The 12,769-nt window shown below is 28.3% G+C and overlaps 1 protein-coding gene and 1 pseudogene across 1 annotated transcript; both read left to right on the forward strand.

The window, feature by feature from the left end:
• LOC107031323 overlaps window positions 1–1,965 on the forward strand; it is a 3,272-nt pseudogene extending 1,307 nt beyond the window's left edge.
• A 1,074-nt stretch (window positions 1,966–3,039) lies between these two features.
• LOC107026173 (transcription factor bHLH95-like) lies at window positions 3,040–12,398 on the forward strand. The gene is made up of 4 exons (XM_015227046.2): window positions 3,040–3,071; window positions 10,022–10,409; window positions 11,175–11,588; window positions 12,078–12,398. Exons 1-4 carry the CDS (start codon window positions 3,040–3,042, stop codon window positions 12,180–12,182), a joined length of 939 nt encoding a protein of 312 aa, XP_015082532.2. The 3' UTR covers window positions 12,183–12,398.
• Window positions 12,399–12,769: the final 371 nt, after the last annotated feature.

Here is a 12,769-nt window from a genome sequence, read left to right on the forward strand (position 1 = left end):
TATATATATATATATATATATATATATATATATATATATAGGTTTAGCAACACATTAAATTAAAATAAAAATAAAAATTAGGCATACCATTTCTAGTAGAAACTTCACCCAATTGGAATAACATTTATTTGGGGATATAACATTCCTCTTATTACTAATTTGTACATAGCTGCTTGTTAATTTCAAAATAGAATAAAGATGCATATTGTTTATCAAAAAGTGAAGGATAAAACAATATAGAACTTTCAATTTTTTTTTTGCATACATAGTCATAAAAAGAATCTCCACAAATTTATTTATTTTCTCTTTTAGCATAAGATATGAAGTTCTCAACATTATTCTAAATTTGTCAAAATAAACATTTTCTTAATCAGTATAATTATAAGATATTTGTAACTCATTGAAGTACTTAATAAGTATATCATTAATCATATCGAATTATTATATTAGTAGTAGCGTATTTTCACTTGTTATTATCAATAAAACTTGCTTATTTTTCATATTAATTACAACCTACAACACTTTTTATGTATAAATCACTTATTACACTTAATTTATAAGAAGGATAGTGTGGGCAGATGCGTAATGAACAAGATTTAAAAATTAAAAACTTCAAATTATACTCTTTTTTTTTTGTAATTTGGACTTATTAAATGAATTTTTTAGACACTAATAAATGACATGAAACTAATTAACTCGTATATGATATTTCCTTAACTTCTTCTTGTGTTTTTGCTAGGTGAAAATCCTGACTTTGCGATCTGAAGTAGAAATCAAATTAATTTCATCTTTTTTTTTTGTATATGTAGGCTGATAAGTCTACAATAGTTTATGAAGCAGTGAACCATATAGTAAAGCTGCAGAATACTTTCAAAAAACTTAAAAATCAAAAGCTAGAAGAATACAACATAGGATTGACGGGTTCACAAAAAGTTTATAATAGTTGGGAGAAGTATGTGGTTGATCAAGGATCAACATGTAATTCTACAGCTATTACACCAACAAATCATGGTGCTAGTCCCCTCATTCCAACAGGTTTTATGACATGGAGTTCACCAAATGTGATACTAAATGTATGTGGTGAAGATGCACATATTAGTGTGTGTTGTCCTAAGAAGTCAGGGCTATTTACCATCATTTGTTATGTTTTGGAGAAACATAAGATTGACATTGTGTCTGCTCAAATTTCATCTGATCAATTCAGAAGCATGTTCATGATCCAAGCTCATGTAAGTCCTTTCATTTTCTTCAAAATAATATATTGGTCATTTTGAATATTGTGAACTAGGGTTTTTAGTTAACATTCTCTTCGATTTATTTTAAGTGTCATTATTTGATTGATCAGAAGTTGTTCATTCTTTATTAAGTTCCGCGTCTAATTAAACATATACCTTCACATAAAATGGAAGTACAAAAAAGTATATGCCTATATATTTTTTAAGAAATGCCTCCTCCCACCTGGTCTCACCGTGAGGTTGAAATTCTCTATAATAGTTTAGTCATAGATTATGTTTAAAAACTATTTAGATTGATTAACCTGAGTTAAGTGTTTAACATAAATATACAATCTTTCTACTTTTTACTTTCTTAAAATTTTAGTTAGTATATTATTATTGCTTAGTACTAAAAATATGTTTGATCGATGTATATTCAGGCAAAAAGTGGAAGAGACGTAGCTCAATTCTCGGAAGCATTCACAGTGGAAGAAAGGTTGAAACAAGCTGCAACTGAGATAATGGCATTGGCAACCTCCAAATGATCAGTTTAGTTTCAAACTAAAGTTCATTCGATAGTAGAGGATGGACGGTTGTCTATAAAGACCATCATATTTCATCCGGTAGAGGATGAATGGATGTGGTCGTAATGACTATTTTATTTACTTTTACATTTCTTTGTCTGTCGCCGTTTAGGCATCTCTATTTACTTTTATATCATCGGTAAAGGATGAACAATTGTGACCGTAAAGGCCAATTTATTTTATTTTGTATTTTATGATAAACGTTTGTCTCCGTATTGGAGGAATCTAAACTTTGGAAAGTTTCTTCCAACGATATTTATAAGTATCAAAATCCTTGATTTATATGTTTGCTTTAAGTGTGTTTTGTGTGGATGTATGTTTATCAATTTCAAGAACGATGTTTTAATTTTCCAACTATCACCTACTCTTTTTATAAATATAAAAAACATTTTTTTAAAAAAAAATAATTACATCGTAGGAGTACTTTTATTCTACTTCTTAAAATTCAAGTATGTCGAGATATAAAACATGGATCATATTTGTAATTATGATTTTTCTTAAAATTGAAGGCTTATTATTATAAAATTTAATTCGACTTTAAGCGCTTATAATTAATATTTTGAGTTGCTCCTAATTCTCGACTATGATTCTACAGTATTTTTCTAATTATGATGTATAAATAGTCTTGAGATAAAAAAAAATTCTTACCTACCAAATAACATAAATAAGCAATGAAGTGAAATTACTCATTGTTATTTCCTACCAAACAAGCACTTAGAGATGAAAAAAATAATCATGTTCCTTAGCTTTTCCAAAGAGGGTAAGCTAAAAAGTTATTTATATTTTGTAATGTAAAAAGGAATTATCTTTTTACTCGTTTGATCTTTAACTGAAGTATAACAGTATGAAATTGATTTTTCATCAGCCAAATCTTTCTACTTATTCGTGTTCCCTTTTTTTCTTTCTCACCTTGTGGTGCTATGAAGATTGATACGTTAGTTATATATTTGGTTAGTATATAATTAGTTTAATATTAGTGTTTCAATTACTGGCCAACACTTAATTAGACCAAATATCAATACGTATCACACATGAACAGAAGCACAATCCTAATTATAATAGTTCTTTTGACAATTAGCATGTGAGTATAACTTTTCTATTGGTTAAGAATTTCTATTTGGTTAAGAATTTCTATTTGTTTAAGGGGTTGTTTAGTATTGATGTATAAGAATAGTACTATTAAATAGGATTATATGATGCTTGATATATTTATCGTAGAGTTGCATGATAGACATAGAGGGATGAGGTTTGACGTGAATAACATGTTTACGAGGTAATTAAATGTGGTTGTGTTTTTCTATCACTAAATTTTGTGATAGGTTTATGATATTGTATCAACTTTTATAGATTTATTTTTAGTTTTATATCTCGATGTCAAGAGATTTTCATTCTTATAAATAAATTATCTAGACTAAAGATCGATCTTTGAAGGATTATTTTTTCTATTATAATTGTAAATGTGTTGGTTCATCTATTTTTTGAACCTATATTTTCCTTCAAAATAGAGAATTCACTTGAAACTATACATTGGAGTTCGATAACAAGATCGATAATAATATATAAAATATAATTTTTAAATGAAGTGTGAAAAAAATATATTAGATATGCATAGGAAGTTTATTTCTATTTTAATTTGAGAAGAAAAAAAATGTTTCGGAAGACCTAATTCAATTAAAGTAATTTAAAACAAATAATAGAAACAACGAAAAAAATACTGAATAGTAGCAATAATAACAAAAAATAAGTAGTATATAATAAACAGACACCATAAATAAATATATGATCTATTAAAACTGAATAAATATTTATTTTATAATAAATATTATATCTAAATATATGATTAATAGTATGTAGGAAAAATTACTCAAATGCGTATCTTATTTTATCATAATCTCTAAGATTCCCTACCATTTAAAAAAACTCCTCTTGGATACGTCACTTCCTTCTCACTTATACATATCTATCCCTCTCGGATACATCCATCCCATATGTATCTGGATCCTATCCCTTTTCGAATACATTCCTTCCCTTGCGGTACATCTCTCTTATGTATCCTGGTATCCTATTCCTTCTCTCATACATCTCTCGCTTATGTATCCAAAATATCTTTCAAAAAAGAAGTAAAATCTGGCATTAAGATAAAAAAGCCAAAAAGAAAATAAAATGCAAAAAGACAAAAAATCATGATTACAATTTTACAACATACGCAAGAATAGAGAGAGGCCAGAAAATACTCAAAAATGAATATAACAAAAAGGATCATATTATGACAAATCCCTATTTGCAACTCCTCTTACGTCAAACCACAGACAACTATTCTCTTACATCGTCATATACTTCCTTTTCATTTTCGTTCGATATTTGATACTTATTTTGAGTCTCTATTCATTTATGTTGAAAGGCTAAAAATTTATAGTTAAAATAAAAAAGTAATTGTTTATTCATTTAGTCATTTTCAAGGTTTAATAGCTATTTTTACGGTGAAGAAAAAATTTGACAATAAAATTACCTTTCATGTATGTGAAATTCATTATATTATTCTAGAGTTCGAATTTTTATTTTACGTTAAATCTCAATACATTATGTTGAAATTTCAAGAAAAATACTGAAATGCAAATAAAAATAGCCCCATAAAGCATGAGAATTGAACGTCGGATGTTGAAGGTATAATTGAGTATGTGTGACCACCTCATCTAAAAATTTAAGCTGTCAGCACACCTTTATTATTTAATTATATTTATTTATGGTGTGTTTGGTATGAAGAAAACATATTTCGAAAAATATTTTTCAATTTTCCATGTTTGATTGGGTTAAATGTTTCGGAAAATATTTTCCAAACCAACTCATTTTCCTCAAATTTAAGGAAAATGACTTCCCTTAGAAAATTAAGGAATACATTTTTCAAAACTCTCTTTCAACTTTAAATTACAATTTTCTTGTTTGAAGAATAAATTTAAAGATATTTTTCAAATATATTTTTAACTTTAATTTTTTATTATTTTACCCCCCCCCCACCTCACCCTTACCACTCTCNTTTTTCATCTCACCCCTATCCTTGATATCCCCTCTCCACACCCCCACCCCCCTCCAAAAAAGAATTTTTAGTTTGTTTTTTAAAAAAAATTTCAACTACAATTTTTTATTTTTTTAAGTTTGCTTTTAGAAAATGTTTACAATTTGAAAATTTTCCGTTTTCACCTCACCCCTACCCTTGACCACACCAGCCCCCCTAACCACTCCCACCTTCAAAAAAAAATCATAATTTGTTTTACAAAAATATCTCCACTTATAAATTTTTTTTTCACCCAACCCACTACTATCCTCCCCCCCCCATCCCCCATCCCCCTCGAAAAAAAAATTTAAGTTTGTTTTTAAAAAGTATATTTAATTTTTTTTACCCACCTTATCCCCTCCCCTATAAAAAAAAAGAATTAAGTTTATTTTTAAAAAATATTTTCTATTTCAAAAATTATTTTAGCTTTCTAATAAAAATAAAAGATATTTTTTCATTCATAAATCAAACACTAAAAAATTTTTCGAAATTCTTTTCTACTCATCAATCAAACATAAAAAAATAAGTCATAAATCTACTTATTTTTCAGGAAAATATTTTTCATCAAAAACCCTTAAAAAAATACCAAACACACCCTTAAAGTAAATTGTGAATTTGCCTAATCGTGCATCTCTAACTACGCATGCAACATAAAAGTTGAAAATGCTCTTCATGTAGAATAATTACTAGCCTTACCACGTGAATTGAAACTAGCTCAATTTAAAAAATAAAAATAAAAAAAATCAATGATAAAGCATCACTAAACTGCTTACACAACAATTCTATGTTATACACTCGATCATATTTATGCTAATTGTAGCTCTATACAAATTAGCATAAATAATATAAATACTATCGTAAGTATAATTCAATATAGGAAGCTACTTACAAGCAAGTTTCATGGATACAATCGTATGATTCAACGCAAATTTCGATTAGTGTAATTGTAAAGATGATAAAACTGTATTTTGAAGGAATTTGAAATCAAATAAACTAGATAGAAAATTGCAAACTTTGAACTTTTATATCACTTGACAAATAAGCTAAATATCTATTAGATCTAGATTGTAACATTAATCACTGTGTCACTATATATAGTTGTGATAAAAGGTTATTTTCTTACTTTATAATTCTCACTTTATTCATTTTGCTTGGCCCATATTGATCTGTCATAACTAGAGCCGTCAATATGGGCTAGACCCGTTGGGCCGATCTGGCCTAACCCGGAATTTAATAGGGTTGGACTAAGATTTTTGGAGCCCATTTAAGAAAAGGGGTTTTTAGCTCGGCCTTAATAAGCATCTTGATTTGATGGGCTTGAGAAATATAGGAAGGGCCGACCCCTGGGCCAATAATAATTAATTAAAAAATATAATATAATATTAAAATTTAAAATTAAAGAGAGTCCAAATTCAAAATAATTAGTTTAATATTTTTATTTATATATTTATACTTTTACTTGAAAAAAAACCCTTAATAAATAGAGATAATTTCAGAGACCTCCCTCCAGGTTTCGCTCTATAACACTCACCTTCCCCGTGGTTTACGATATTATGTCTACCTCCCTTATTTTCATTTTCTTGTAACCATTCTTTAAACCTATTTAAAAAAATATAAATTAATTTAGATTTGATAAATTTACCCTTATATATGAATGTTTAGATAGAGGTGGGCATTCGGTATTTCGGTTCGATTTTGGGTTTTCTTTTTTGGTTTTTTCGGTTTTCGATTCTTGTAAAATGTGTACCGAATACCGAACCAAAATATTTCGATTCAGTTCGGTTTTTGTCCTTTCGGTTCGGTTTTTATTAATTCGGTTCGGTTTTTTTGATTTCGGTTTTTAATGCGCCTGCTTAGTGGGCTTTTTAAAATTTTAAACTTTATAATTTTTTTGTTTGATTTTTCAACTTAATGGGCTAAAAAGTAAAAATAGACAAACATCAAAAATAGACATCTGGCGGCTGCTGTGGCGCCTGGCGGGCAGCTGCTGCTGCTGCGTGAAAGAGGAAGAGAAAGAAGAGGAAGAAGACTAGAATAAGAAGAGGTGTTGCCTCCAAGAGGAAGAGGAATAGGGACATTACATAGGGTTTCACATATTTTTTTTTTAAAAAGATTATTTAACATTAATAATTATTAATTAATATAATATAAATTATACTATAATATTCCGATTTAAACCGAAATATCGAATACCAAAATATTACGTATCGAAAACCGAATAAAAATACCAAAAATTACAAAAAAGTAAACCGAATACCGAACCGAAAACCGAAATACCGAAACCGAAATTTTGAAAAAATTCGGTTCGGTACGGTGTTTCGGTTTTCCGGTGTTTATGCCCACCCCTATGTTTAGATCTAATTTTCAATGATTTATCTTTATTCGTTGGATCATGTTTCTTCTTCGCTTGTGTAAATGTTTAACTAGAACAAAATCTTATCGTTCTTATCGAATTTCTTTCTTGGGAAGTTCAATTTTGTCTTCTATTTGAAGAAATTGTTGCTGAAAAATGATGGTTATTGTGAAGAAAGAAATTACGTGAATTGGTAAAGGTGAAATAGAGATAAAGAGTTATCATCTGGTGAAAATGTGGGTCAGCTTAGTTGAAGACTTTGATCTTTGTTGGATTAAAAAAAAAGTCTTTGTGTTAATTTATTTTTAAAGTATTTGTTAAATGAGTTATTTTTTATATAATATTTATTTAGAAGAAATTTATATAAAAAAGAGTAAAATTGTCAAATCTACATTAATTTATATTTATTTTAAATAGGTTTAAAGAATGGTTACAAGTAAATGAAAATAAGGGAGGTAGACGTAACATCGTAAACCAAATGGGAGGTGAGCGTTATAGAGCGAAACATGGAGGTCTCTGAAATTATCCCTATAAATATTGTAAAAATAATTTTATTTTGATTTGATTAACAAGTACTAACATTAACATCAAGTAATATTGTTTTGTCGATATTTATGATAATATTTTAAATTATAATTTTAAATTTAATTTAATAATTATAAAAAAAGTAAGCTGGCCCGTCAAGCCTGTAGCCCACGTACTTATGGGTTGGGCCGACCATTTTTTGGCCCATGCGAAAAATGGGCTAGCCCAGCCTGACCCGTAAAATGTCAAAGCCTGTATGGATTAGCCCGGATGGGGTGGGCTAACCCATATTGACAGCTCTAGTCATAACTTTTAAGAATTTTTTTTGGGAAAAATGTAAAAAATACCCCTTAACTTTCGTTTATTGTTTGATTTTACCTTCGCCGTTAAAATGAAGTTAAGTTTACCTCTCCCATTACTAATTTCATCAAAATTACCTCTCATTTAACAGAATCCCCAAAATTCTTATTTAACTTCATTTTGGTAAAATTAGTAACGACAGGGGTAAGTTTAACTTCATTTCAACGGCGAGGGTAAAATCAAACAATAAACGAAAGTTGAGGGATATTTTTCGCTATGACACAGATTCTAGTCTATTTCAATCCAAGTCATTTGACTCGTTTATTTATTAACTCAATTTTGATTTAATATGTTCAAATTCAATTAATCCATCTATTTGATTAGAGTAGTTCAAGATCGAATCAAAATCGATAATTCAAACTGAAAAAATTATTAGTTTATCGATAATGGGTTATTGGTTTAGTAGTTTTGATAAAAGTTTTATATTTTTATTATTGGGTTATTGCTTCTGAACATATTGAGTTTTTTCGTTAACAAATAATTGATAACCCCATGGTAAATTTAAAAATGATATTTATACCATTTCGTATATCATTAAAGTCGTTGAATTAGAGTTTAGTTTGATACTTTTATTTTTGATTAGTTCAAACTCTATGTCATTCTAAACTGTGAGGTCTTTGCTTTTGAGCAAAATACAGTCTGTCAACTCATGTGCATGGTTCATTTGATTTGTCACCTTGTTTCTAATCGATTTCAATGATTTATTTTGTATTAAATCCTAATGGTTAAACCAATAAATCGGCAATTGATAAGTCAATATCTTAATGGCTACAACGATTTAGCATGTCTACAAACCAACAATAAGTCGAACCGATAGATTTCAAAACTAAACTAAACCAATCAATACGTCACCCTACATTCGATACTCCTAATTGTCATAATTAATGAATATAGCAATAAACAATTTTAGTTATCAATAAATAATAAAAATTTATCAATTATATCATTTATTAATGAATTGTCAAAAAAATTGCTAGCTACAAACTAATGAAGGATTGCAAGGAATTAATATCCTAACTAATTCCTTTTTTTTTCCTAATAAAGGGAAAGTTATGATTAGTATTTAGAGTCATTTTGACATCCTGGCCAAAAGATAAAATAAAAATGATGATTTTTTCTTTTATATGAAACGGATATGGCATGATAAAAAAAATTATTCACGAAAAAAAATACTTAATTATTAATTCTTGTGTGGTTAACTTGAATAAATGAGTAAAAAGATCATAAAAAATTATTAATAAATCTATTAATGAAATTTCATTAACATTAATAAATGAGTAAAAAAATGTATATAGTCGGAGCCAGCTATTAATGAAATTTCTTTGACATTGATAATCACCTGAATATATTAAAATCTCATTACCGTTAGTAATGCTATATATTATAAGACTACAATCCAGACACACCTAATTCATATAACTTAAGAATTAAGATTTGCATTTTTCTAAACAAATAAAATCTTAAACAATTATAAATACAATCATTATAATTATTATTATTTTAATTGGAGAAAAAACTTAGGTATTTGTATAGATAAGAATAATAACTTGATTAAGTTTGTAATTTAGTAAAGTAATTATTTTTAATTTATAATTTTTATTAGTAGTAAATATGAATAGAGACCCAATTGTGTGAGAACAAAATTTGTAACAAAAGTATTTTAGCTAACTTTTTTGTTTTGAAGCCAGTAACGGCATTTAGTATTATGATTGTATTTTGTTTTTTATTGATTTGTAATGAATCATCCTTTTTAATCTCTATTTTTTGTTTTATTTATTTGTTTCTTTTTGCCACCCTTCTCTATATTCTTTCCATATTCAATAATTATCATATTCAATCTCTTATTTCTCATTTTTACACTTTGCCCCCCTATAAGAAAAAAGTTCTATAAATAGGCGTAGCATGGGCTACAGTATTACATAACCTGAAAAAGAAAAACAATGAATGAAGGCGGCGAGAATAATCATGATCATTTGTGTGATGATATCTGGTCACACCTAGACTGGAATGACCATCAAGTTGAGAGCGGAGAGACCGAGGGTAACAAGTTGCTAGATCCGACTGGGTCTGATACTTGCCAGCCATTAACAGTTACTAATGAGGTGGTTGAAGGGAGTGTTAATGTCGCCAAAAGGAGAAGTTCAGCCAACCGAAAAAAAAATGGTAAGGAAATTGCTGAACCAAATTCTGGTGTTGATGGAGCTGAAGTTAGAAGAGCATCAAAACATGAGGTACACAAATGGACAGAAAGAGAAAGGAGAAAGAAGATGCGGACCCTATTCGAGACTCTTCATGCTTTGGTTCCCAACCTCCCTGCTAAGGTAAAAAGTTCTTTAAATGACATATCTTATTTTTTATTATCCAATATCTTATCAATCAAAAAAGATATAATTCAATAAATTTTATGATTATTTGTAGAAACAAATTGTCATTTTTCTTTTATTATCTTCTGCAAAATAATAATCAAAATCAACTTATCAAAAATTATTCGAAAATGAACATTATTTTTGAAAATTAATTCTTTTTTTATTCTTTTTGGCAATTACATATAATAACCCTTTAAGTTACATATGTGATTGTTTCGTATTTTCAACTTTCTAAATTGAGCAAATAAATGAGGAGAATCATTTTTAGGAAGTTTACTAATGGAGACATGATTCTCTTTTTAGAAAGCTTACTAAAGGAGACATGCTGAAACTGTAACTTGGGCCGTTATGTTAATTTCAAAATTGAATAATAAGATGTGTTTTATTTATAAAAAAAATGAAAAAACAATATCAAACTTCGATTTTTTCGCACATATAGTTACAAAAAAAAGCTCCATATATTTCTTTGTTTTCTTTTCTAGCATAAGAATATGAAGTTCACAACATTGTACTAATTCTATTATAAATATTTCAAGAAGAATATATTTTCTTAATCCATATAATTATAAGATCTTTGTGACTCAAATGCGTAATAGACATAATTTAAAAATTAACAATTCAAAATTAAAGCTTTTTTTATAACTTGTACTTATTAAATGAATATTATTTAGAAACTCATAAATTACTTGAAACTAATTTCATATTTTTTTGTATATGCAGGCGGATAAGTCTAAAATAGTTTATGAAGCAGTGAATCGCATCCGAAAGCTGCAGAATACTTTCAATAAACTTAAAAGTCAAAAGCTAGAAAGGCTAGAAGAAAATAACATCATGTTGATGGGTTCACAAAAAGTTGGTAATAGTTGGGAGAAGCATGCGGGTGATCAAGGATCAATCTGTAATTCTAAAGCTATTACACCAGCTAATCATGGTCCTACAGGTTTTATGACATGGAGTTCACCAAATGTTATACTAAATGTATCTGGTGAAGATGCACATATTAGTGTGTGTTGTCCTAAGAAGCCAGGGCTATTTACCACCATTTGTTATGTTTTGGAGAAACATAAGATTGACATTGTGTCTGCTCAAATTTCATCTGATCAATTCAGAAGCATGTTCATGATCCAAGCTCATGTAAGTCCTTTCATTTTTATAAAAATAATATAGTGGTCATTTTGAACACTGTGAACTAAAATTTTTAGTTAGCACACTCTTCTTTTATTTTACATGTATTTGTTTGATTGATTAGGAAATTGAAAATGACACGCGTTTATAAGTTCTTTTGAATTGAGTGTTTGAGAAATATATAGTTGTTTTTCTCTTACAAGTTTCACATCTAATTGAGCATTTGTCTTCACATGAAATAGAAGTAAAAAAAGTATATATCTATCCTCTTTTTCTTTTAGAAATGCCTCCTCCCACCTAGTCTCACCCTGAGGTTGAAATTCTCGATTTGCTCCTACATATAGTTTAGTCATAGATTATGTTTAGAAATTATTTACATTGTTTTACCTGAATAGTCTTTCTACTTTTACATGATCATATGAATAAACATATGAACATATATAGTGATATTGTTGTTATTATTGCTTGTTTCTAAAAACATGTTTGTTGTGTATTTAGGCTAAAGGTGGAAGTGGGGTAGCTCAATTCTCCGAAGGATTCACCGTAGAAGACATGTACAAGCAAGCTGCAAATGAGATAATGTTGATGACAACCCCCAAATGATCAATATCATATTTACTTTTGAAGTTCATTGGGTGGAGGATGAACAACTGTCGTCGTATAGGCATGTTTATTTTCAGGTTTATCTTTAGATTATGAATTGTTGTGGTCGTAAAAGTTATTTTATATACTTTTATAGTTCATTCGATAGAGGATGAACGGTTGTGGCCGTAAAGGCTATTTTTATTACTTTTATAGTTCATTCGATAGAGGATGAACAACTGTGACCGTAAAGGCTATTTTATCTTTTTTTTTACATTTTATCCAGTGTGTAATGAAGGTCTGTCTCTATATTGGATGAATAAAAATTATCAAATTTAGTCCCATTAAGTTTATTCCAATGATATTTGAAAATAGTAAAACTCTTAATTTGACATATGTTTATGTGTTTGATTTATTGCTGTGTTTGGTATGAATGAATATTTTTAAAAAAATGTATGTTGCGTTTTAAGAATATTGTATCTATGGAAATATATTCTTTCTTTACGATGAGAAAAATTGTTTCGCGGTGAAAACATGAAAAAACAAATGGCATAAATTACATTAATGATGGTAAAGTCGTTTAATTATGAGCAACGGCTTTACCCCCT

Source organism: Solanum pennellii, chromosome 1 (assembly GCF_001406875.1).
Source record: "Solanum pennellii chromosome 1, SPENNV200".
Taxonomy (NCBI): Eukaryota; Viridiplantae; Streptophyta; class Magnoliopsida; order Solanales; family Solanaceae; genus Solanum; species Solanum pennellii.